Consider the following 24,149-nt stretch of genomic DNA (forward strand, 5'->3'; position numbering starts at 1 on the left):
AAATGTGTCTGCCATCAAAAGAATGTTCTTATACCTTGAGAGAAAAGCCTGCACATGACAATATTTACTATCAGTGGGCAGTCATCAAATGGTGCGAGACACTAGTTGGAGTAGAACTAAGCCCTCTCTACAGTAGATGCGTTTTAAAATCGTAAGGCTGACGATAATACGTAACGGACCAAAACTGATAATATGTCTCTTCAATACTTTTATTACTTTTATTTGTTTGATGTTCTTATATAAAGCCAAGATTGAAAACTTTTTAAGGACAATTATATGTAGAACGTACACTGATTTTGTAACCATTATGAACTTTTTGTTCCTTGTTTTTATCCAATGATGTGATCTTTCAGACAATAGAATCCAATACTACTTTTTTTTATTAATTATCAACTCTTTGTTGGTTTATAAACACACTTAAAATTATTTAATCACAATAACCCACGAAAGTTAACGCTTAAATCCTTCGTTTAATTAAAAATATAATCTCCATCAAAAGAGATTAACGAACTGCACAATATTCAAAGCAGTGGGGCGAGTTGCGCCGACGTGGGCGCCCGGTAGCCTCATAGATTTTGGAAATAGTGGTTAAGAGTGTCATTTTCGTATTAATTTTTGGGTATCAATCAAAGGGAATCGACTAGTCCAAACCAACTCCCAGAAAATTAAGCAGAACAACGAGGAATTGGAGCAATACAGGAGACTGCGGAGGCTCAATGATCAGATCCCTTTTGTTTTCTTCCGCTCTTGTGCCGATTTTCAGAACCACTCGGACATCTCCCTCCAACTTTCTGGGATTTCATTGCCTCCCTTTCTCTGCCACTGCTCGCTTTACACTTGTATCTGTTCTTCACTGCCCAGGTTCTGATTTTCATATTTGTGTCCTTGTCTCTCGATTTAGTGACGTTAATGGACCTGAAAATTTGAGATGTTTTATTAATGGTTCTTGGGTTCTTCGTAAACTTTGGTTGTTATGTAGGAGTTGGAGGTTCTGGTACATTGATTATTAATGTGTTGCGTTTATGTTGCCTGTCTAGAACGATGAAACGAGTGTTTGGCTAACTTGTAGTTCACTCTCGATTGTATCAATCAGTTTAAATGTTTGTCTTGCTGTTGTTTGGTTATGTTTACAATACCCATCTGGGAGTCATAGTTTTGGAACCAACTCAGTTATCTTGATACAATAAGAGCTCAACCTCACTGCTAAAGAATGCTTTGTTAGGGAGAGATTTCCATACCCTTATAAACAATATTTTTCCCTCTGTAACCGATGTAGGGTCTCATAATTCACCTTCTACGGGGCCAGTGTCATTGTTGTCACACCATCCGGTGTCCACCATCTTTTAGGGCTCAGCGTCCTTTCTGTCACACCGCCTGATGTCTGACTCTGATACCATTTGTAACAGCACAAGTTCACCGTTAATAGATATGGTCCTTTTTGAGCTTTTCCTTTCGAACTTTCCTTCAAGGTTTCTAAAACGCGTCTGCTAGGGAGAGGTTTCCACACTTTTATAAAGAATGTTTTGTTCCCTCTCCAAACAAGATGGGATGTTACACATTCCACCAGCTTCTGTTTTTCACACTGTTTTATGGATTCAGTGAATGAGAATCCACTGAACTGTTCCTGTAATGGAGAGTTTAGCATGAAACTAATTGGTTCTTATGTTATAGGCATTGGGGTCAGAAATCCAGCTTCTTTTTGCAGCAATTCCCTTTCAGTTTCTGCTAAGTCAACATTGTTTATGGAGGAAGTCCCAGCTGCAAATGAGGTTCAACTGGTTGAAGTACTTGATGCAACCAACGATGATCATGGAGGCGTTCTCGTGGAAATGGATAAACCTATGGACTCTGAGGTCTTTGTGCCCATCCTTAGAGCTTCAATTTCACATTGGAAACAACAGGTTGATGAGTTCAGTAGTAAACTTTTCTGCCCCTTTTGTTTACACACCTTCAAATGCTATCAGGACATGCTTACTCCATCTTCATTTCTTTGTCAACTGGACTATGGTAGGCAAGCTTTTGCTTCAAATTTTAATGCCGCTCTAAGAAGTAATGAATGTTTGTTTTGGATTTTGATACATCTGCCATTTCTTTTGACTTCCTTCTTGAGCATGTGATCTCCACCATCCGAACGGCTAGTAGATATCGTTACGTATCGCTGTTAGTCTCACGGTTTTAAAACGCATCTACTAAGAAGAAGTTTCCACACCCTTATAAGTAATGTTTCGTTCTCCTCTCCAACCAATGTGCGATCTCATAATCTACTCCCCTCGAGAGCGTAGTGTCTTCTCTAGCACACCACCCAGTGTTTGGCTCTAATTCCATTTGTAACAGTCCAAACCCACTACTAGTAGATATTGTCCACTTTGGCTTGTTACGTATCGCCGTCAGCCTCACAGTTTTAAAATGTGTCTACTAGGGAGGGGCTTCCACACCCTTATAAGAAATGTTTCGTTCTACTCTCCAACCAATGTGGGATATCACAATCCACCCCCTCGAGAGCCCAGTGTTCTCGCTGGCACACCACCCGATGTCTGGCTTTAATATCATTTATAATAGCCCAAGCCCACCGCTAAGAGATATTGTCTGCTTTGACCCGTTACGTGTTGCTGTCAGCCTCACGGTTTTAAAACGCGTCTACTAGGGAGAAGTTTCTACACCCTTATTAGGAATGTTTCGTTCTCCTCTCCAACTAATGTGAGATATCACAATCCACCCCCCTCAAGAGCCCTATGTCCTTGCTGGCATACTGTTCGTTATCTGACTCTAATATCATTTATAACAGCCCAAGCCCACCGTTAGTAAATATTGTCTGCTTTGGCCTGTTAGTACCGCCGTCAACCTCACGGCTTTAAAACGCGTCTACTAGGAGAGGTTTACGTACCCTTATAACGAATGTTTCGTTCTCCTCTCCAATCAATGTGGGATCTCTAAATGAATTTTCATTGAGACTCCCATAGCGTTGAAAATTGTCCTCTGTACCAGAGAATTCAGTGTTCTTTTGCTCCAATGCTGGTTTGTATCATTTGCATGAAGATACTCTGGCGCTGTGTCAACTAAACTATTCATATTTTCTCCTGTTTATATTCATGATGAGCAAATCTTTTGCAGGGCAAAAAAGGTGTATGGCTTAAACTGCCCATTGAGCTTGCTAACCTGGTTGAAGCTGTTGTTAAGGTGATATTCTGATAACAGTTCTTTAGATCGTTTTAACAGTAGATTTAGGAACTCGCACTTTCAAGTGCTGCAAGTAATTGTTCCTATTCTCTATTCTTTCCCTTCTTTTAGGAAGGATTCTGGTATCACCACGCAGAGCCAAAGTATTTGATGCTAGTGTACTGGATACCTGAATGTGCTCATACTCTTCCTGTCAATGCTACCCATCGAGTTGGCGTTGGTGCGTTTGTTTTGAACGACAATAAAGAGGTACGAAGCATTTCTTGTAAGGGTGTGGAAACCTCTCCCTAGTAGATGCGTTTTAAACTCGTGAGGCTAACAACAATATGTAACGAGCCCAAACGGACAATATCTATTAGTGGTGGGCTTGAGCTGTTACATCTTGGGTTTGTTGTTCCTCGTCTGAATCTATGTTGTAACTTTTGTTATAGGTACTCGTGGTTCAGGAAAAGAGTGGAGTGTTACGAGGGACTGGTGTATGGAAGTTTCCCACAGGAGTTGTAGATGAGGTAAAGAGTTTTGGATACGCTCTGATTCCATTTCTGCATATAAATATAACTAAAATCTTTGAGTTGCTTCATTTGACGGTATCAAGGGGGAAGATATATGCAAAGCTGCTGAGAGGGAAGTGAGAGAAGAGACTGGTGTAAGTTAAATAAGCTGCATGATCAAATAAAGCTATATTATCTGCTCATCAGTTGTTCATCATGTTTGTCTCAGTAAGAGTTATCTTAAAGTTTCCAGGTTTATTCTTCTACAGATTGACACAGAATTCGTGGAAGTTTTAGCGTTCAGGTATGAAGTTACACTTATCAGCCCGTGTCCACCGCTATTAGATATTTTCTGTTTTGGTTCGTTACGTATAGCCGTCAGCCTCACGATTTTAAAACACGTCTGCTAGGGAGAGGTTTCTACACCCTTATTAGAATACTTTGTTCCTCTCTCCAACCGAAGTGAGATCTCACAATTTACCCTCTTTGGGGCTCAACGTTCTCCCTTCCAACTAATGTGGGATCTCACAAGGGCCCTGCGTCCTCCCTGATACTCGTTCCCTTTTCCTACCAATGTGGGATCTCAAAAGGGCCCAGTGTACTCCCTGGCACTCGTTCAGTGTCTGGCTCAGATACCATTTGTAATATTTCAAGCCCACTGCTAGCAGATATTGTTCGATTTGGCCCGTTGCGTATAACCGTCGGCCTCACGGTTTTAAAACGCGTCTGCTAGGGAAAGTGTCCACACCCTTGTATAAAGAATGCTTTGTTCCCCTGTTCCCCTTTCCAACCGATGTGGGATCTCACAATCCACCCTCTTTGGGGCCAGCGTTCTCCCTGACACTTGTTCTCCTCTCCAACCAATGTGGGAGCTCACAAGGGCGCATCGTCCTCCCTGACACTCATTCGGTGTCTGGCTCTGATACCATTTTGTTACGGCACAAGCTCACCACTAGCAGATATTGTCCCCTTTGGCCGGTTACGTTATAGTCGTTAGCCTCACAGTTTTAAAACGCGTCTGTTAGGGAGATGTTTCCACACTCTTACAAAAAATGCTTCTTTCCCCTCTCCAACCGAGGTGGGATCTCACACTAACATTCTTTTTACTATTTTATATCCCATTCAAATTTTTGCAGACAGACTCACCAAGCATTCTTTGGGAAATCAGATCTGTTCTTCGTTTGCGCATTGAAACCTCTAACCTTTGAAATAAGCAAGCAAGAACTCGAGATAGAGGATGCGCAGGTACGTCCCGGTTCACTAGGCAATGTTTATACTTTACACCGACATGTCGATGTAACAGATCGAATCGGCTCTTAGTAAGCATAAGCTACAAACTTGATGCGCATATCATAGTACAACATCATCAGTTGTCTTAGAAACTTTTAGACCTGTCTGAGTGTTCTAAATATTTCTGGTGAAATAACCATCTTTTCTAGTCAGTTCAATTGCAATGCTGAATAGTCCTTACAATTGTTGCAACCATTGTCGTTGCAGTGGATGAAACTCGAGGACTACACCGCTCAACCGTTACTCCAAAAACACGAAGTATGGAAGTGTATCAACAACATTTGTGTCACAAAGATTCAGCAGCAGTATTCTGGATTTTCTCCTGTGCTCACTTCCACAGCGTTTTCGAGCAAACAAAACTTCTTGTACCTAAACGAACACGACATGAGCAGGCGGTGAGGTCTCGTCGTCAATCCTTGATTGATACATTTTGCCAAGTAGCATCAATCTTGTTTCTTTGCTTCTTAATCTTTTCTAGCTATTGGACCATACCCTTGTTTCTGATACTCAAAACTGCATAAGTTCACACTTTCAGTGATTTCAAAATACATTGCTATAATTTTCTATGCAGTTTCTGATAGAATTTAAAGTGGAACTATGAATTTGACTGCTGTGTTCTAATTTGATTCAAAAAGCTATATAATTAAACGATACTCATTTCAAACGATCATGATGTACAAGAACTTTCAAGATTCCAAATGAGAAACAAAGGGTAAATTCCCATAAACCAAGAAGAAAAAGAAAGGCAAAGAGTAATAAGTTCGTGTGGAATGAATAAAAGTATAAAACTTTGTCATTTTCACTGCAAACCCAGTTTGGGTTCATTTTGGAAAGATGTGATTTTGATGAGTAAAAGGGAAGAAAGAAGTGGCAGCCACGATTGAGGAAAAGAAAGCATCAAAGGGAAGCTGTAAATTAGCTAAAGTAAATGGATGGAGGCCATGGGTGGGGATCGGGAGCAGGACTTTGTCAACCATGACGTGACGATGATTCCTGTTATCCTTAAAAGCCCATCAACCTTGGGCCACCATTCGATCTTCCTGACTCATCGGAGAAAAGATTAAGAAGGTTAATCTTTGCGCTTTGTTCTTTTTAGCATCCTTCTCGTAAGAACACATATCCAAATCCTTCAATTTGTTTGGGTTTTCAATTTTATCCCACTTTGATTTCCTTGCAATTTCTGCGGATGAACTATGAATCTTAGGATTATGAGGGTTTCTCTGTTTATGTCGTCCCTAATCACTTGATTGTTCTTATTCTGTGGAGAATCCTTTTTCCACCCATTTTCATTCTTTTTCGCCCACCCACAAAGGATTCCGGGTTTATTTATTTATTTATTTATTTATTTACTTTCCATTTATTCTTGTTCGTATTAATGGGGAATGTGAACGGGAGAGAAGATGAGGACGCTAATCCATCTGGGGTTGAAGAAGAAGATGAAGAAGTCGGTAGCCGACGGAGGAGTTTGCCGGACGGCCTGGCTGCGCCTCCTGATGCTCACCTTGACTACCTCACTGGCGATCCGCCTACAGAGCTGATGGGTCATTCTCCTCCTCGTAGCCCTCGCGCCATTCCATCTCCATTGATGTTTACTCCCCAAGTGAGTTAGTTCCCTGAATTTTGCCTTTCATTCCTGGTCGTGAATTCCTCCAGTTCATTGAAAATTGATATACGGTGGGGATGTTTAGTGTTGTATGTAATTGGAAATTCCTTTCGTTTCCTTTTTCGATAAGTTTCTGTGAGGAATCTTGGCCTTTTCGTGTCGCTACTTTACCTGCACGGTATGTGTTTGATGTAAGTCCTACATGAATAGATGGACGATTTGGTGAATCTACAGGGCTATTGTTACACTATAATTCTCTGTTCAAATTCGATCGACTGCCTCTATCTTTTTATCTTCCCATTACAGTGTTGTGTTGTATAAGCTTTCTTGAATCTTTGTTCAGAATGCATCTTGATTTTAGGGTTCCATTTTATCATGGAATTCTTCTACTTATACTTCTAGGAAGATGAAAATATCACTCTGTCATCCTCTCAATCTGGGAAATTGTTGGTTAAATTATACAAAATACGCTTGAACTTTGGTGTAGATTTCAATCATGAAAAAGCACCTTTGATAGTTTAATGTATTTATAAAAACTCGAAAGCGTTCATAGCATCATTTACGATTCAAGCTCAACTATATAGAAGATTAAGATCATTGTTAGTTTCAAGTTAAAAGATGTTCATTTCGTTAACTCAACCAACATGAACGATATTATAAACGATGGCGTACAAATTTTCATTCACCATTTTAATGAAAAAGTCTCTATAGGTATATTTTGGAACAGTTTCAATATTATAACTCATCTAACTTGCAAATTCATTTTGAATGCGTAGAAAGATACCCATTTTGGATTCTGGAAAACAGACAAAGATGCTGTTGAGCTATTACCACAATGTTCCTCTTTAGTTTTGATCAATAATGTTACTATAGATTGAGCTGTGAATCATTCTGTGATCTCTGCACTGGTTTCTTTTCTTCAGTGTCTGACCTTCTGTCATTGCGAGCTATGATTTTGAGTACTTCTATCTGTCTTAACAGGTACCGGTTGTTCCACTGCCAAGACCTGATGAGTTGCCCAATTCAAGCGAGTCCTGGATGAATAACAGTTCGTTGTTTGACGACGTGAGCAGTGAACAAGGAATCCCAACGATGATTACCTGGAGTCATGGAGGCAAGGAAGTAGCTGTTGAGGGATCTTGGGACAACTGGAAATCGAAGTTTGTTGCTCTATTCTCTCAATTTGTAGTTCGTTTCTTACTCGATTGACTGACCGCCATCTGATACCCAATGTCTTCTTGCTGATCAGAATACCGTTGCAGAGATCTGGGAAGGACTTCACGATTATGAAGGTATTGTCTTCTGGTGTTTACCAGTATAGGTTTATTGCTGATGGACAATGGAGATATGCTCCTGACTTGCCTTGGGCCCAAGATGATGCAGGCAATGCTTACAATATCTTGGACTTGCAGGTAAAAATCTCTTTCTTGCTGACCATCTCATACCCTCTTACTATCCTGATATGAAAGTTGTCGATGAAACTCGGTTTCGTGAGATGCATGAAAGTTGATCATTTTGGTTATTTTTGTTTAAATTTACCAACAAGTATGGAGCTTTCTGATCTAGTATTCAGGGTTGAGAGTCAAATTCCTCTCATTCAACCGCCCAACCCCACCACTAGCAGATATTGTCCTCTTTTGACTTTTCCTTTCGGGCTTCCCTCAAGGTTTTTAAAACACGTCTACTAGGGAGAGGTTTCGACGTGCTCATAAAGAATGCTTCGTTCTCCTCCCCAATGTGGAATCTCACAATCCATCCCCCTTTGGGTCCCAGCATTCTCGCGGGCACTCTTTCCCTTCTCCAATTGATGTGGGACTCCCTCATCCACCTCCCTTTGGGGTCCAGCGTCCTTGCTGACACACTGCCTCATGTCCACCCTCCTTCTGGGCTCAGCCTCCTCGCTGGCCCATCGCCCAATGTCCGACTCTGATACCATTTGTAACAACCCAAACTCACCACTAGCAGATATTTTCCTCTCTGGGCTTTTCCTTTCGAGCTTCCTCCCAAAGTTTTTAAAACACATCTGCTAGGGAGAGGTTTCCACACCCTTATAAACAATGTTTCGTTCTACTCCCCAACCAATGTGGATGACTCTCTCTCGTTTTTAGTCAAGATAACTTTGCACTTTGTTGAGTTTCAAGCATGTGTTTATACCATCATGGATGACTCTCTCTCGTTTTTAGTCAAGAAGCTTGATAATCAACCGAGCTCAATTTACGCTAATCTGACACTTTGATGCAGCATGTGATATATATATTGCAAAAATAATCGTGTTTTTTTCTTTCATATCTGGGTGTTGTATTTGGAATAATAGAAAGCTTGTAGAGCTTATTTTTTAATGGATGAATGTTATAGGACTATGTCCCAGAAGACATCGAAAGCATTTCCAGCTTTGAACCTCCTCCGTCCCCAGAGTCAAGTTACAGCAGTTTGCAGCTTGGATCTGAAGATTTTTCAAAGGAGCCACCACTGGCTCCTCCCCACTTGAAAACCACACTGCTCGACATGCCCTCCCCATACAATGAAATCTTACCTCCTATATCAAGACCTCAGCATGTTGTGCTGAATCATCTTTACATGCAGAAGGAAAGGGGTGGCCCCTCCGTCGTCGCACTCGGGATGACTCACCGGTTCCTTGCCAAGTACGTAACCGTCGTGCTCTATAAATCCTTGCAGAGACAACGTTAGAATAGGCATCCTGTGTAATCAAATTCACAATCTAAACCCATTTTTCCTTACTGTAGCTTTATATGGTGTCGATGCCATTTCGTTTAAACACTTCTAAATCAACCAGGAAGTCTGAGTGGATCGTTCTTCAAGATTGTACCTTACATAATACCATCTCTCTTTTTATCTAACATGCATTTTAACCAGTTGCTAAAATTTCCTCTTCCTTGTAGCAGGATCATCTCACTCCCTCTCCCATTTGTCTCAATGGTTGCAAGTTTTGCTAATGAATACAAATGTAGCGTTTGTAATAGTTCAAGCTTACCGCTATAGATATTGTCTGCTTAAGTCTGTTATATATCACCGTCAGTCTCACAGTTTTAAAACACCTATTAGGGAGAGGTTTCCACACCCTTATAAGAAATGTTTTGTTCCCCTCTCCAACTGATGTCGGAGCTCACAATATCATCTAGCGGTGGACTTAGACTATTACAAATAGTATCAAAGTTAGACACCAAGTAGTTTGTTGAGGACGCTGGGCTCCAGCCCACATGGAGGGTGGATTGTGAGATCCCACGTCGATTGGAGAGGGAAATGAAACATTCCTCATTAGGGTGTAGAAACATAAATCGTGAGGCTGACGACGATACGCAACAGGCTAGAGCGGACAATATCTCCTAACAATGGGATTGAGTTGTTACAAATGGTATCAGAGCCAAATACTGGTCAATGCTAGCGAGGACGTTGGACCCCAAAAGGAGTGGATTGTGAGATCTCACATCAATTGGAGAAGGGAATGAAACATTTCTTACAAGAGTGTAGAAACCTGCAGCAATGCTAGCGAGGACGTTGGACCCCAAAAGGAGTGAAAAACCTGCAGCGATGCTAGCGAGGACGTTGGACCCCAAAAGGAGTGGATTGTGAGATCTCACATCAATTGGAGAAGGGAATGAAACATTTCTTACAAGAGTGTAGAAACCTGCAGCAATGCTAGCGAGGACGTTGGACCCCAAAAGGAGTGAATTGTGAGATCTCACATCAATTGGAGAAAGGAATGAAACATTTCTTACAAGAGTGTAGAAACCTACAGCAAACGCATTTTAAAATCGTGAGGCTGACGGCGAGACTAAGACGGACAATATCTGTTAGTGGTGGGTTTGAGATGTTACGGCCCGGAGATTAATATTAACGATTAACCTTGCTTGCATTACTGAGATACAAAGTATCTGAGAAGGTACAAAACGGCAAATTAAGCCAAAAACAAAATAGAATTGCAGTCTACATTATTGAACACGCATTTGGATTCTCGTCACTGAAAAGCCGCTCAGGCACATATGCATACTCAGTGTAATATTTGGTTGATGGCCAATACTCAAGCCTCTTGATATCAAACTTCTTATCATCTTCTTCCTGAGTCTCCTTCTTCTCCTCTGGTTTCTCTTCAGCCGCTGGTTTTTCCTCTTCCTTCTTCTCCTCTTCTTTCTTTTCTTCCTCCTTCACTACTATGGAAGCCGGCCTTCGGCTTCTCTTCGAAACATGGTCGACCAGCTTACTCGGGTCCATAACCCCTTTTACAATCACCTGATTGCTAGCTAGTTCTGTTTCCACAGACTCTACACCTGCAAACAAACCACAAACACACATCCCTCAATCTTTCTTACACGTTTGGCTTCTTTAAAACTATAATTCTACCTTTGAACTTCTTGATTCTCTTCTTTAAAACTTGAGCACAAGCCTCGCAGTGCATCTGCACGTTCAGTACCACTGTTACCACTGCTGGAGGTGGAGGAGCCTGCATCAAATTTTGTATACTTATAAAACTAATTAGGAAACAAAGTTGGTCCCCGCAGAAGGGATTTTGGCCATGTATTCAATGTAATGTTTAGCCCGTGAGTAGAAGGCAATAATGGGTGGGTGTGTGTGGGGTCAAAGGGGTTTGGAGGCCATAAATAAGAGCTACAGCTACAGAAACAGCAACATCCATCCAGCTCTGTTCTTGTGTAATGTGCATATCAGTTCTGTGGAACCAAAGGGTAGAGAGAGAGCTCAGAGACTGAAACAGAGGGGGCTGAGAGGGTGAAGTGAGGTGGAGTGGGGTCTCCATTCTCAGGCCTTTTTCTTTTGTTTTGTTTTGTTTTATTGTTTTCATGTCAGTTTCCCCCCCAACTCTCACTGTCTTCCTCTTCATTTCCAACTTTGAATTTTTACCTCAGTTTCTAACATTCAATCTTTCAATTCATTTCTCTGACAGCCAACAAAAGGACCCAATTATGAACCCAGAGAAGAAAAAAGCTTCAGACAATTGCCTCTGCACTTGGAGGTACTTGAACTCAAGATGCTCAAATTTCTCTCAAGTGCAAGCTTTTATGAATTTGCATTACAATTTATCAATATAAATCCTCCTTATTCTTGTTTCTCTAATATCCTAATCATATTCCTGTGTTCATCACTGTAATTCAAACGTTCAAAGAAAGAAGATGTGAGGTTTCACACCCTGCAGTGTGTCAGCGAGAACGCTAGGCCCCCCTAAAAGGGGTTGGATTGTGAGATCCCACATCGTGAGAACGAGTATCAGCAAGGACACTAGGCCCCAAACAGTTCCACCTCTCTCTCTCTAGGAAAGCCTATAAGGAAAAGTAGTATGAGGGTATAGATAGGGACCTAAGATTGAAGCTCAGCCATCCTTTTTGTTCATCTTTCACACTCTTTTGTTTCCTTTTGTGAAAGTGGTATTTGCACATATGCATGGATGATATGTAGAGTAAAGTGAAAGTTAAAAGGCTTAAAAGGATGTTGATGACTTTACCTCTTCCTTTTTCTCCTCCTTTGGCTGTTTGTCATCTTCTTTAGGTTGTTGCTCCTCAGGAGCAGGCTTAGGCAATGGCGAGATTAGCTCCACTTTTCTCCCACTTTTCTTCTGTAATCTCTCACAAACCTTCAAAGGGTCTGCCCCTTTCCCTTTCACCACCACCTTCCCTGCTCTGCTATCCGTTGTCACATTCTCCACTCCTTCAACCAAATTTAAACAACACAACACCTTTATACTCAAAACAAAACAAAATGCAACTTAATCGAAGTGAAGCTGACCTTGGAAGCCCTTGAGGGCTCTGGCCACTTTTCTGGCACAGGCTTCGCAATGCATATCCACTTTGAGCACAATTTCTGTGGGCGATTCTTCTTCCTTTTTCTTGCTCTCTTGTTTCTTTTCTTCTTCTGGGGTTGTTGCCGCTGCTGATTCAGTGGCTTCCTTTTTCTCTTCTTTGGCTTCTTCCTTCTTTTGATCTTCGCCTTCTTCCTTCTTCTTGATTTCCTGAAATGGGTACCCAAAATTGTTTAAATTTCAGTGGATGATTGAGTGGATGATGATGATGAAGAGGGAGAATTTTGCTTACTTCACCCATGGCTGAAGCGGAGAGCTCTGGGTAGCGGTGGGTGTTGTTGGCTGAGGCGGAGAGCTCTGGGTAGCGGTGGGTGTCGTTGGCTTCGGCTGCTGCTCTGTGTCTGTGTGGACGAGGGAGTGTGGATTTATGGGCGTGGGAGAAGAGGAGAAGAGGAGAAGAGAAGAGAAGGGGTTTTGAAAGCTGGGTAATCTGCAAATCTGACGTGGCGCCATTTAATGCAGGCACCCCATATGTCCCTTTGTACTCACTCTACTTTCCAATTTTGCCCTTCACTTTCAAATTTTTTAAAATATATAATTATGTTCTAATTTTTTAAAATTTTCAAAATTTTAAAAACTAATTTAATTTTATGACTACATTTAATTTTTTTTATTAAACATATTTATAAATTTTAAGAAAATTTAAAGTTAAGAAGGATATATTTGTAATTTTAAAAGTTTATCATTTAAAATTATAAAACATTTACTTACTTATGTGTTTTAAAATTATGAGATTGACAATGAATGATATTTGCTAGCGGTGGGCTTGAGTTACAAATGGTATCAGAGTCGGACACTGAGCAGTATGCCAACAAGAACACTAGACGATAAACTTTATAGCGTATAACTTATAAAGAATTTGACAACTTTTTCCTTTTTTTAATTATACTTTTTATATTTTAGTCGGTAAAGAAACATGATTTTTTTATGAACTGTCATACACCACCGTACTAATATGACAAGAATAATAAAAATCTAACTACACATAAAATCGAGTAAAAAAGGTTTAAAACAAACATACAACCATAGACAATACGTTATAAATAGTCCCAATCAGAACATCCAATACTCCAACGCATGCAATACGCCTTGAACAAATATGATCGTGATACATTCAACTATTGTTAAGTCGTATAATAAAATAGTATTATTATTGTGGAAAAGATAAATTTTTATTTGGTAATTATAATGTTGTAATTTTTTTTATTTAATTTTAAATTATTTATTAAAAAAAAAGTAAAAATCTCATTAAACTCACCAATCACATTAAGTATTCCAACTTCTATTTTGGCACTATCTCACCACAAGTTTCAATAATAAAAAAAAAAAAATAACGAATATTTATAAATAACAGTGCCTTTTGTAATCTGTGGGTTATAAAAATATATATATATTTATAAAGTGTAATTAAAAAAAGGTACATATTGTACTAATAAAATTATCTACTTTTAAAACTTTCTAAAAATTAATTTTAAACTCTAAAAAATATTATATATATTTTTTTTAATTTTAAGTTAGTATTAGGTTTAAAAAATACTCATAAAATTTTTTTATTAAAAAAAAAGTTTAGAATTTTTTTACCCTTCCTAGATTATATCCAAAAATTTTAATTACTTTTGAAAAGTTAGCTCTGAATTCAGTGACATTTCACCCTTAACCACATCCTATCGGCTGATTCTTCAACATCAGTCGGTTCGGACCTCCACTTAGTTTCAACCAAGCTTCATCTTGGTCATGGATAGACCATCTAGGTCCATAAGCAGTGACAATTGCCCCATGAAGACTCGCTTTTGCTACGACTCTCGTGAGTTNTGAAAAGTTAGCTCTGAATTCAGTGACATTTCACCCTTAACCACATCCTATCGGCTGATTCTTCAACATCAGTCGGTTCGGACCTCCACTTAGTTTCAACCAAGCTTCATCTTGGTCATGGATAGACCATCTAGGTCCATAAGCAGTGACAATTGCCCCATGAAGACTCGCTTTTGCTACGACTCTCGTGAGTTCCCTTAACCAAGACACTACACAATAAAGGGTAATTTTTAAAAAATATTTGTATTAATTTAGCCAACAAAATAAAAAACCATCACGATAATAACAGTAATAATCAATTTATTTAGAATTTTGTTATAAAAAGGATGGAATTTATTTTCCCAATTTATAGGCACAAAGTTAAATACAAAAAACAAAAAATGAGGTCATCATGAAAATGAAATTCACCCACTAACCAAATTATTGTACCACGAACAAAAAAATGAATGGGTTGTAAAGTGAAAGGAGAAATGGTTNTTTTTTTTTTTTTTTTTTTTTTCCTTTTTTCTTTTTTTCTTGAGAAAAGAGAAATAATTTTTAAAAAAGGTGTGGATTTAAAAAATATATATATAAAGTTATTTTTAGGTAAGGTTGGTGGATGGAAATTAAATTGCATAATGATAAGAAATGGAGCCCACCAACCCATTACATTCCAAGCCCAACCCACTACAACTTTTCATTTGGGTCTCCCCTCTGGCCCTCTTCTTTAACCACTTCCCCTACCAATGCCCCCCGGCCCCACTTACACACTCATCCCCACGTACTCCTCCTCACTTTAAAACCCTATATATATATATATATATATATATCTTAATTTATTTATTTTTAACTAAAATTATGTGTATTTATTAATATATTTCTTTTGTTTATTTATGATGTAATAAAAATGTCGATTTATTTATTTATTTATTTCGAACCATGTCGATGATTTCGATGGAAAGATGGAAAGGAGTGGAAATGAAATGACAGGCTTTATGAAAAAGGAAGGAAAAAGTGAGATGGCTTGAAATTTTGTAGGAACCTCTAATTCACTAAAGACGTCGTATATTCCAAAATTTCATGTACATAGTCAAATAGTGTTAAAGGACCTTATTTAATGGAGAGAGTATTCCTTGATTATAAACGCATGATCATTCCCTAAATTAACGATATTCTAGATTATAAACCCATGATCATTTCCTAAATGAAATGACGTGGGACTTTAATCATCGAGCGTGAGTATTGGTTTTTTTTTTTTTTTTTAATTACGTTTTTTTCTTTTTAGTTAGAATTTGATGCAACTGCAACCTGGAACATATAAAGCCCTATTTTCCAGCCTGGATTTCGGCCCAAATTTCTGCATTTTCTTTTTCTTGTAATTAAAGGGGTTTTACTATATAATAATTGTATTTGTTTATTATTATATGTACACGTTTGTCCGATTAATTAAATATATTTTCTATGTTTGCGTCATTTTAAGTACGACACATCAAACGTTTATTAAATAAAATAATATATGATGTCTTCATATTGACGTTTTTGCCCTTGCAAGTATAAAAGAATATTTGAAAATGATTGTTTATTTCCATATATAACCCCAAATCCCACTATCATTATAAAAAGAAGCACGTGAGATTTATTTTTGGATAAGGGACTGGTTAAATCCATACTAAAATTGAATAAGACCATAGGTTGGTTAATAAGAGAGGGAAACCGTATTATTCACTTAATTAAACCTAATTAGATCAGGTAATTAATAAATTCCGTTTAATTAAGTCAATTATTGTATAAGACTAAAATTATGATACTGATTAAATAAAATTAGTGTACTTAATTTATCATTTAATTAAAATAATTTAATATACTATAAAAAGATATACGTAATCTTATTAAGTGACGTTGTTAGGTTATATATTATGAACTAAATATAAAAAATAGTTAATTTTAAAATATTGAGAGTATTAATAAAAGTTGTGAATGGTCGAAAAAAATATTTATAAAAGTGTTTTATAAATATTTTTTTAAAGTTCAGTTGTTTATTTAAAGTTCGAAAAATGAAAATTTTAAATTTTTTTTTTGTTAATTTAATGAAATGATTTACTATTAAATGAGTTGAAAGTTAAAAAGTTAATTTTTAAATGAAAATGGTAATAATTAAAAGCTAAAGGACCCACGTCATTACTCACTGACAAGAAACAAACAACTTTATCTGAATCCATTGACCATTCGGAAGCTTCTGAGCCGCAGGCACGTGGCAACCGCGTGATTAGGCGTGTGTCACTTGTAACCTTTGAAAATTCTTCCCAAAATTAAAAAAATTAAAAAGAAAAAATACTAAATTGTCAAACAAATTCCAGGAATTAGCCACGTGGCACGTGATAATTGGATGATTCTATTTATGTTTCCTGAACTCCTTTTTGCTACTGTTCTGTTTCATAGTCTCTGCCGTATTTATGATCCCCATTGACCTGTTTTCTTGGACTTCCTCCATTTAAGCTCAGTTCCAGATCGGAGCAGCTTCACTTGAGCTTCAGCCATGGAGGAAAAGGTATCTTCTTCTCCGGCGCACTGATTTTGATATCATTTTTCTAAAAATTCTAACTTTTTTTGTTGCAGACGGTGCTCATGGTGTTGAAAGTTGACCTCCAATGCGATCGTTGTTTCAAGAAAGTCAAGAAAGTTCTTGCCAAATTTCCTCGTACGTTGTCGTTCCATTAACAATTTTATTGCTGAATCTTTACCCACTTACGTTTATAATTTTTTGATTCTAGAAATTCGAGACCAGGCTTATAATGAGAAGCAAGGAATCGTGTTGATCAAAGTTGTGTGCTGTAAGCCTGAAATGATTATGAACAAAATTTGCTGCAAAGGGAATGGATCCATTAAGAGCATCGAGATCAAACAGCCGGAAAAGAAGAAAGAAGGGGAAAAGCCAAAAGTGGTGGCGCAACCGGTTCAAGGCTATTCGCCGCCGCCCTACTCTGTTTACTGCTGTTCTTGTTACGAGGGTCGGCCCTGTTACCGATGCCACGTCTACGGGATTCCGGCGGCGGGTACTGTCATACCGGTTTATGACAGCTACGGCGGTGGGTACGGTGGAAGTGGGTACTGTCATACAGGGTGCTCTGTCATGTGAATCCAATCTGCTATGAGACCCATGTTCGTCCGGAGGGTAAATTATGAACAATCTTGAAAAATTGTGCCCTTTTTGTTTTTTTTGTATTGAAACTAGATTGGTTTCTTTTAAGAAAATAAAGAAAACGAACAATGTTGGGTCGCGATTTTCGGTCTTTGGATGATCTTTCGAAACTAGCGTTCACGTCTCTTTTTCAATCTTTCTAATTCGTAAGGCATTCATAAGTCTCTTGTCGGAGCTAACGGAAGTGATAGCGCCAAACTTCTACGCCCGCTTCCTTTTATGTTATTGTCAACGCTTTCCTAGGCCAAGTCGGAGTTCTTTATGAGAAAGGGCTTCTAGTACGATTGGCTCTATGTTCTCTTTGTTGAGGATTATTGGGAATGAGTCTCACATCGGAATATCATGGGTTTATAAGTGAGGAATACTATCTCCATAAGTGTGAGGCCTCTTGGGGAAGCCCAAAACAAAGTCATGAGAGCCTAGACTCAAAGTGGACAATCTCATATCATTGTGGAGAGTCGTGATTCCTAACCCTCTTCTAATGCTAAGACCCTTTCGATACTTCCTTTCACCGTCCCGCGTTTGGATTGGGTACTTCATTTTGACTACGTTATGCATAGGAGGTTAGTTTGATTGATTCAAAAGTCCACTATTTAAGAATTGTAATTATGTGATGGTTAGCACGTTGAGCACACTCAAAGACAACGCCGCACTAAATATTAGCAACAGCATCAAAATCTGTCTAATTTGACCCAAAAAAAATGGGGAATTGCATCAACACAGCCCATTTCAGACCTCTGCAAAAGTTGAAAGATTTGATATGCTGTGAAGGAGAAGATTTAAGCTTGGCATTGCCCATTGAAAAGATAGCTTCTGGAGCTTATACAACTTCAAGTGCTGTGCTAGAAGTTGACCGTGGGGCTCCTCCTCCACTGCCTGTTCGTATTGATGATGATGATGATGCTGTTAGCAAGCCTGATGCATTGTGCAAACTCCCCAAGACCACCACCATTGTGGTTAGCAAACAGCAGCTTGAGTTGATCTTGAGAAACTCCAGAAAGTTTGCCTCTAAAGGTATTGCTGTTCAATTCTCTGATAGTTTTGAGTTCGACGATCGATGCTCCAGATGGTGCCCCGCCTTGCCTACAATTCTCGAGATTCATAATTACTAGTTTTGCCTTTTTGCATTCGGGAGAATTTGGTTTAGGAAGTTTCGAGATGTCTATTTAGTCTTTATACTTTAAAAAGTCCATAAGTAGCTCTCATTACCAGTCGGTGGAAAATTTTTATGAGTTTATATTTATGGCAGCTTACGTAAGTATCCTATCATATCGCTAGTAGATATATTTTATTTGAATTTTCCCTTTCGAACTTCCCTTCAAAGATTTTAAAACGCGTCTACGGAGAGGTTTCCACACCCTTCAAGGGTTTTAAACCTCTCGAGATTCCCTTCAAGGGTTTTAAAACGCGTCTACTAGGGAGAGGTTTCCACACCCTTCAAGGGTTTTAAAACGCATCTACTAGAGAGAGGTTTCCACACCCTTATAAAGAATGCTTCGTTTCCCTCCCCAACCGATGTGGGATCTCACAATCCACCTCCCTTCGAAGCCCAGCGTTCTTGCCGGCACACTGCCTCGTGACCCACCACTAGCAGATTTGTCCTTTTGGTATTTCCCTTTTGGGTTTATCCTCAAAGTTCTTAAAATACATCTACCAGGGAGAAATTTACACACCAATACAAAGAATCCTTCGTTTCTCTTCCCCAACTAAAGTGGGACCACGAAGAAAGCTCAAGCAGATGGCATTAATATGTATACATAGCAGAGAAAACATAGCTAAAACAAACTTATTACCAAGCAGCTGTTCATACGTACACACTGCAAACTTTGTATCTACAATAAGAACAAAAACAAGAACTGATTGATATAATCAAATCTGCATCTGGGTCCTGGGATTCCTTTTCTTTCTTGAATGCATTTCCTCTGCAAGTTATCAAGTTGATAGCCTACGGCTATGCCAAAAAGAAACCAATCAGTTCATGAATCATGAAATGAAACAAACAACTCTGAAATGATGTTATTACAAAACAGAAACCTTTTGGTGTGAACCATCCTGGGCTTGTTCTTCTCCTCTAATCTCCCTGCTGCAGCTGCTGCTGCTTCCTTTTCTTTCACAGCTGCTTCTCTCTTCATTTTCTTAGCCTCTACTTCCATGGCCTTCGTTAATGCATCAACCTTCTTCATAAGAACCTGCCAAGAACTTCATCCAATTCAAGAACAGCTAGAAAACATATGTATAGATAAGAGGTTGAATGATTAACCTTGATTTCTTCATCTTTTGTATTCAAGTTCCCGTCTTTCACTTCACATAGCTTCCTCAAATTAATGACTTCCTTCTGTATTTTGTCATACAGAAAACCCGAAACCGTATCTTCGTTTTCGAGGCTGCTCGGTTCTCGGAATCCTTCACCATCAATGGTTTCTCTGTTTTCTTTTTCAGTAATATCAACTACTTTACTTCTACCAGAAGCCCACATACTCTTTTTCATTACGTTTTCACAAGCTGAGGCATATTTCTTCTTCAAGCTGTTTGACCTGTTTAGCTCAGGTGGTGCAGTGGCCTTGTCATAATCTGAGGCATTTGTTTGAACTAGAATGTTTGAAGTTTTGGAGATGGCTGAAGAAGGCTTTGATAGAGAAGTTGATCTCTTCCTTCCATTGCTTGTCAAGAAGCCTAAGATGTTATTGGATCGTTCTGTTTTTGGGGATCCACTGAATGCTTTGGTATTTACAGGGGAAGCTGGTATTTGCCTTAGCCCTTCTTCTAATGTTTTCAATCTCAGCTTGAATTTTTCCTGCAGTTTTGGTCAGATTTCAGCAAAGATTGAGTGTCCTTGTATTCAATAGAAGAAGTGTTCACTACCTTGAGTTGTGCTTCTGCTTTGGCTGTTCTTTCTGACACAGCTAACTTGTCTTTTGTTCTTTGCAACTCTGCCTAGGATTTGTCAAAAATGAAGTTCGGTTAGGAACTTGTTAGGAACCACGAACCTCCACAATGGTATGATGTTGTCTACTTTTAGCATTAGCTCTCGTGGGTTTGCTTTTGGTTGCGTCAAAAGGTCTTATACCAATGGAGATGTATGATTAACCCCTTAATTAGGGGATGTGGGACTCCTCTCCCAACAATCCTCCCCTCGAAAGTACACTATAGAACCTCTCCTAAAGCTTATGGAGCCCTCGAACAAAGAAGTTGTGAGCATCAAATGTGTAGCCAAAAGTGATTGTCGAACGAAGGGTGTATTTTGTTTGAGGGCTCCAGAAAAGGAGTTCAGGCTCAATTAAGGGGAGGTTGTTTTGAGGATTGACATGACTAAGTTAAGGGCATGACTATGATACCATGTTAGGAACCACGAACCTCCAAAATGGTATGATATTTGTTGGGAACCACGAAGGGTGTACTGTTCCAGGGATCCAGAGAAAGAGTTGAGGTTCAATCAAGGGAGGTTGTTTTGAGGATCCTATTAACATGACTAAGTTAATGGCATGACTCTGGTACCATGTTAGGTCCACAATGGTATGATATTGTCCACTTTGAGCATAAGCTCTCGTGGCTTGCTTTCGGGTTCCCAAAAAGCCTCGTACCAATGAAAATGTATTCCTTATAAACTCATGATCAACCCCTTAATTAGTTTATCTGAGACTCATCTCTCAACCATCCTCAACTAGAAAACAAAATTCAAATTTGAAAGTTACCTGCAATAGCTTTCTCTCTTCCAGCCACTGCTTGACAGGCATAACTCTATCACTTTCATCCTTCCACTCGTTCGCCACCACGGTAGCGACACGGTGAGCCGAGACTTTCGCTCTTGCCAATTCTCTCTCAAGAGTCCTCTTCTCTTCCTGATAAGTTCACTCAAATCAATATCAATGACACTAGCTACAACATCAAATCACTATTACACTTACATGTAATTCTTCAATCTGTCGCTTATAATCTCGAACCATGTTAGCTGTAGCTCCTCCAGCTAGAATGGCCTCCTCTAAATCCTTAATGGTTTGCCCAAGCCTTTCAACTTCAATAACCTTCTGGCGATTAGTTTTCTCAAGGATCCTGTTCTCTTCCTGCTTGTAATCCAATGACATGGTTAGTTCTTTCACAAAAACAGCCTTTCAACTATGTAAAATCAATCCTTGCCTGGCAAATTTCAATCTGTCTCTTCAGCTCAAAGTTGTGATTTTGAACTTCCTCCACAATCAGAGCTCTCTCAAGCGCGCTTCGTAGAATCTTCTCTGCTTCGAGCAACGCCGCTTCCTTCGACTTCGTGAGACGCTCCAAAGCTTTCTTATCCTCTTGCAGTAACAAAACCTGAAAGACACAGACATGGACACATTTTGGCAACATGGGATGATGGCAGATATAGTTCATAATGAGCTTCTTAGCTCACCTCATTCTTGTACATTTTGATTTTCGCTTCGAGAGGAGCGACAACCGACGCGAGAGTAAGCGAATCGTCGTCTTTCTGATTTGCATATACCCTTCTGAGTGTAGCTTCTGCAGCATATTGTGCAGCCACTGCATCTTTCTTCTCAGTTGTTAGTCTCTTTATTTCAAGGTTCTGCATGTTCATAACATTCATTGTAATAAGCATAAGAAGTCAGGAATGGTTAAATAAACTCCAAAGGTGAACTATCAACCTTGTGTTCAAGGAGATTCTCAGTGGCTCTAAGCTTGTCGTCAAGTTTATCAACTTCACTTTTCAGCTGAGAATTATAAATCCAAAACGTAAGAGTTAGAACATGTTAATAGTTCATCCTCTTTGTAAATTAATGTGTTACAGATGATTCAAGCAGTGACCTCTTCTAGAGCTTTGTCTTTCTTGGCTTCTGTGGCTTTCAAGGCCTTGATTTCACTGTGTGCAGCTCCCAGCTCCCTGTTCTTCTCTGTAAATTTTCAAAAACATGTCCATGGAAAGGGTAAGACTTATATGTTTGGTACTATGTAACGGCTCAAGCCTACCGCTTAGATATTGTCCGGTTTTGGCCCGTTACGTATCGATGTCAGCCTTACGGTTTTAAAACATCTATTAGGAAAAGGTTTCCACATGTTTCGTTCCCTCTCCTATGGAATCTCACCATTTGTAAACAGCCCAAGCCGCGGTTAGCGGATCTTGTCTTTGGTCCCTTACTATCGCCGTCCATTAGGAAGAGATTTCAATACCCTTACAAGGGATGACCCAACGTTCTCAGGGATCTCACAATTCACTCCCTTGGGGCCCAACGTTCTCAGGGATCTCACAATCCACCCCCTTGGGGCCCCCAACGTCCCCAGGGATCTCGTAATCCACCCCTCGGGGCCCAACGTCCCCAGGGATCTTGCAATCCACCCCTTGGGGCCCAACGTCCTCAGGGACCTCGCAATCCACCCCTTGGGGCCCAACGTCCTCAGGGACCTCGCAATCCACCCCTTGGGGCCCAACGTCCTCGTTGGCACGCCGCTTCATTTATAATAGCCCAAGCCGTTAATTGATATTGTCCACTTTGGTCCCTTACAGATAGGTGACACGATTTTGGAGGGCTGTGATTTTAAAACACATCTATGAGGGAGAGGTTTCTACGTGTTCTAAGCCGGTGGATCTCACAATCTAAGCCAAATTTACAAACAAATCAATGAAAAAACATCAAAATTCAAAGGATGAAAGAACAGAAAACTGATTGATTCCTTCCATTTTAAAAACCATTATCTGAAACAACAAGAAAAGTCATTATTCAATGGTTTCATTTAGACAAGATAAAACTAAGATTAAACAACCAAAATCAACAGATTCTTCTTCACAAGCATCACAAGTTCACTACTACGTGCCACCATCACCTCGAGAAATGAACAAAATCATTCCACAAACATCAAAGAAACCCATATATATATATATATATATATATATAAAGAATAAACAGGACAGACCCATAAGTGCAAATCAGCTCAACACTTCTTCTCACACAAAAAGAAGAACAACAACCTGCTACAAGGTTCTGCAAACGGTTGAGCTCCAACACAACAGGATCAAGAAGGACAACAGAACCCTCTTCTCTGCCGACATGTTCCTCGTAACTCCCCATGTTTAACACCATTCCGGTCGGATTTTTATCTACTGAAACAACAGAGGAAGAACAACACAAAACAGGGGTGGAATTAAAAATGGAAGAGAAGCAAAGGGCAGTGAGGTTTTTATTGGTGAAAAGGAAAACAGAGTCCCATAGCTTAAGGGATTGAGCGTAAAGAGAGGAAGAAGAAGAAGAAGAAGAAGAAATGGGGTTTTGTTTATTTCATTTTCCATTTAACAAAAAATTTGAAAAAACGCCGTTTCACAGGCGGCAAAGCCGGCTTCTTCCCTCCTCTTCACAGTAACGGTCACTTTCTTTGATTCATTCGTTTTAGAATTAGTGACCGCTAATCCAGCTGATTAAAGAGACTAATTATGATTAAGACGCTTGCCAAAAACGCATCTTTTTCATTAAAATGTGATCAGCAAGCATATTAACAATCTAATCAGGATATCTACATCTAACCTTCTTGTGTTCTTTTTTTCATAAGTCCTCATGTTTTTCGCTTTGAACTTTGAATGATTTTATCCCCATTATTCTATTACCTAACTTATGAAAATGATTGCCATTTGAACCATTCAATAATACCCTAAACTCGAAAAATGCCCTTTTGGTCGGTTATGTTCATTAACTTGAGATGTCTATTTAGTCCCTATACGTTAAGGAGACGTTTTTCTTCTTAAAACTTTGAAAATATAGAGTTATACGGTTGTTGAATTCATTTGGCGTTAGT

At 39.2% G+C, this 24,149-nt stretch overlaps 5 protein-coding genes across 6 annotated transcripts; 3 read left to right on the forward strand and 2 right to left on the reverse strand.

The window, feature by feature from the left end:
- The first annotated feature begins 540 nt into the window (after nucleotides 1-540).
- LOC111803054 (nudix hydrolase 10-like) lies at nucleotides 541-5,551 on the forward strand. The gene is made up of 9 exons (XM_023687314.1): nucleotides 541-861; nucleotides 1,672-1,901; nucleotides 3,112-3,177; nucleotides 3,289-3,426; nucleotides 3,609-3,686; nucleotides 3,773-3,823; nucleotides 3,938-3,972; nucleotides 4,805-4,913; nucleotides 5,166-5,551. The coding sequence occupies exons 1-9, from the start codon at nucleotides 717-719 to the stop codon at nucleotides 5,355-5,357; spliced, it is 1,044 nt and encodes a 347-aa protein (XP_023543082.1). The 5' UTR covers nucleotides 541-716; the 3' UTR covers nucleotides 5,358-5,551.
- Nucleotides 5,552-5,758: 207 nt separating this feature from the next.
- Nucleotides 5,759-9,444, forward strand: LOC111803055 (SNF1-related protein kinase regulatory subunit beta-2-like). The gene is made up of 4 exons (XM_023687315.1): nucleotides 5,759-6,558; nucleotides 7,543-7,721; nucleotides 7,811-7,973; nucleotides 8,917-9,444. Exons 1-4 carry the CDS (start codon nucleotides 6,334-6,336, stop codon nucleotides 9,247-9,249), a joined length of 900 nt encoding a protein of 299 aa, XP_023543083.1. The 5' UTR covers nucleotides 5,759-6,333; the 3' UTR covers nucleotides 9,250-9,444.
- A 963-nt stretch (nucleotides 9,445-10,407) lies between these two features.
- On the reverse strand, nucleotides 10,408-12,852 carry LOC111804333 (heavy metal-associated isoprenylated plant protein 7-like). Its single transcript, XM_023689093.1, has 5 exons — nucleotides 12,621-12,852; nucleotides 12,316-12,538; nucleotides 12,035-12,237; nucleotides 10,921-11,020; nucleotides 10,408-10,847 (listed from the first exon to the last, which is right to left on the reverse strand). Exons 1-5 carry the CDS (start codon nucleotides 12,627-12,629, stop codon nucleotides 10,507-10,509), a joined length of 876 nt encoding a protein of 291 aa, XP_023544861.1. The 5' UTR covers nucleotides 12,630-12,852; the 3' UTR covers nucleotides 10,408-10,506.
- Nucleotides 12,853-16,626: 3,774 nt separating this feature from the next.
- On the forward strand, nucleotides 16,627-17,460 carry LOC111804268 (protein PYRICULARIA ORYZAE RESISTANCE 21-like). The gene is made up of 3 exons (XM_023689008.1): nucleotides 16,627-16,727; nucleotides 16,796-16,877; nucleotides 16,951-17,460. The coding sequence occupies exons 1-3, from the start codon at nucleotides 16,716-16,718 to the stop codon at nucleotides 17,313-17,315; spliced, it is 459 nt and encodes a 152-aa protein (XP_023544776.1). The 5' UTR covers nucleotides 16,627-16,715; the 3' UTR covers nucleotides 17,316-17,460.
- A 1,573-nt stretch (nucleotides 17,461-19,033) lies between these two features.
- On the reverse strand, nucleotides 19,034-23,596 carry LOC111804223 (microtubule-associated protein 70-5). 2 transcript variants are annotated; one of them, XM_023688952.1, is made up of 11 exons: nucleotides 23,332-23,596; nucleotides 22,173-22,258; nucleotides 22,013-22,078; nucleotides 21,763-21,933; nucleotides 21,513-21,683; nucleotides 21,284-21,439; nucleotides 21,071-21,217; nucleotides 20,241-20,312; nucleotides 19,639-20,172; nucleotides 19,413-19,567; nucleotides 19,034-19,329 (listed from the first exon to the last, which is right to left on the reverse strand). In XM_023688952.1, the coding sequence occupies exons 1-11, from the start codon at nucleotides 23,441-23,443 to the stop codon at nucleotides 19,311-19,313; spliced, it is 1,689 nt and encodes a 562-aa protein (XP_023544720.1). In that variant the 5' UTR covers nucleotides 23,444-23,596; the 3' UTR covers nucleotides 19,034-19,310. The 2 variants fall into 2 exon arrangements, with proteins under 2 accessions (XP_023544720.1, XP_023544721.1); XM_023688953.1 differs by having other exon boundaries at nucleotides 19,113-19,323.
- Nucleotides 23,597-24,149: the final 553 nt, after the last annotated feature.

Source organism: Cucurbita pepo, chromosome LG10 (assembly GCF_002806865.2).
Source record: "Cucurbita pepo subsp. pepo cultivar mu-cu-16 chromosome LG10, ASM280686v2, whole genome shotgun sequence".
Classification (NCBI taxonomy): Eukaryota; Viridiplantae; Streptophyta; class Magnoliopsida; order Cucurbitales; family Cucurbitaceae; genus Cucurbita; species Cucurbita pepo.

Bases quoted from the DNA above. Each gene is read 5' to 3' on its own strand.
- LOC111804223 (XM_023688952.1), bottom strand. From the start codon at position 23,443: ATGGTGTTAAACATGGGGAGTTACGAGGAACATGTCGGCAGAGAAGAG. The intron at 22,259-23,331 runs GTTGTTGTTCTT...GAAAATTTACAG, and splicing joins TTTGCAGAACCTTGTAGCAG to AGAAGAACAGGGAGCTGGGA. The intron at 22,079-22,172 runs GTCACTGCTTGA...TATAATTCTCAG, and splicing joins AAGACAAAGCTCTAGAAGAG to CTGAAAAGTGAAGTTGATAA.
- LOC111803054 (XM_023687314.1), top strand. From the start codon at position 717: ATGATCAGATCCCTTTTGTTTTCTTCCGCTCTTGTGCCGATTTTCAGA. The intron at 1,902-3,111 runs GTTGATGAGTTC...AATCTTTTGCAG, and splicing joins TTTCACATTGGAAACAACAG to GGCAAAAAAGGTGTATGGCT. The intron at 3,687-3,772 runs GTAAAGAGTTTT...GACGGTATCAAG, and splicing joins CCACAGGAGTTGTAGATGAG to GGGGAAGATATATGCAAAGC.
- LOC111804268 (XM_023689008.1), top strand. The intron at 16,878-16,950 runs GTACGTTGTCGT...TTTTGATTCTAG, and splicing joins AGTTCTTGCCAAATTTCCTC to AAATTCGAGACCAGGCTTAT.
- LOC111803055 (XM_023687315.1), top strand. From the start codon at position 6,334: ATGGGGAATGTGAACGGGAGAGAAGATGAGGACGCTAATCCATCTGGG. The intron at 6,559-7,542 runs GTGAGTTAGTTC...CTGTCTTAACAG, and splicing joins CATTGATGTTTACTCCCCAA to GTACCGGTTGTTCCACTGCC. The intron at 7,974-8,916 runs GTAAAAATCTCT...TGAATGTTATAG, and splicing joins ACAATATCTTGGACTTGCAG to GACTATGTCCCAGAAGACAT.
- LOC111804333 (XM_023689093.1), bottom strand. The intron at 12,238-12,315 runs GTCAGCTTCACT...ATTTGGTTGAAG, and splicing joins AGCCCTCAAGGGCTTCCAAG to GAGTGGAGAATGTGACAACG. The intron at 11,021-12,034 runs GTAAAGTCATCA...AATTTGATGCAG, and splicing joins AGGAGGAGAAAAAGGAAGAG to GCTCCTCCACCTCCAGCAGT.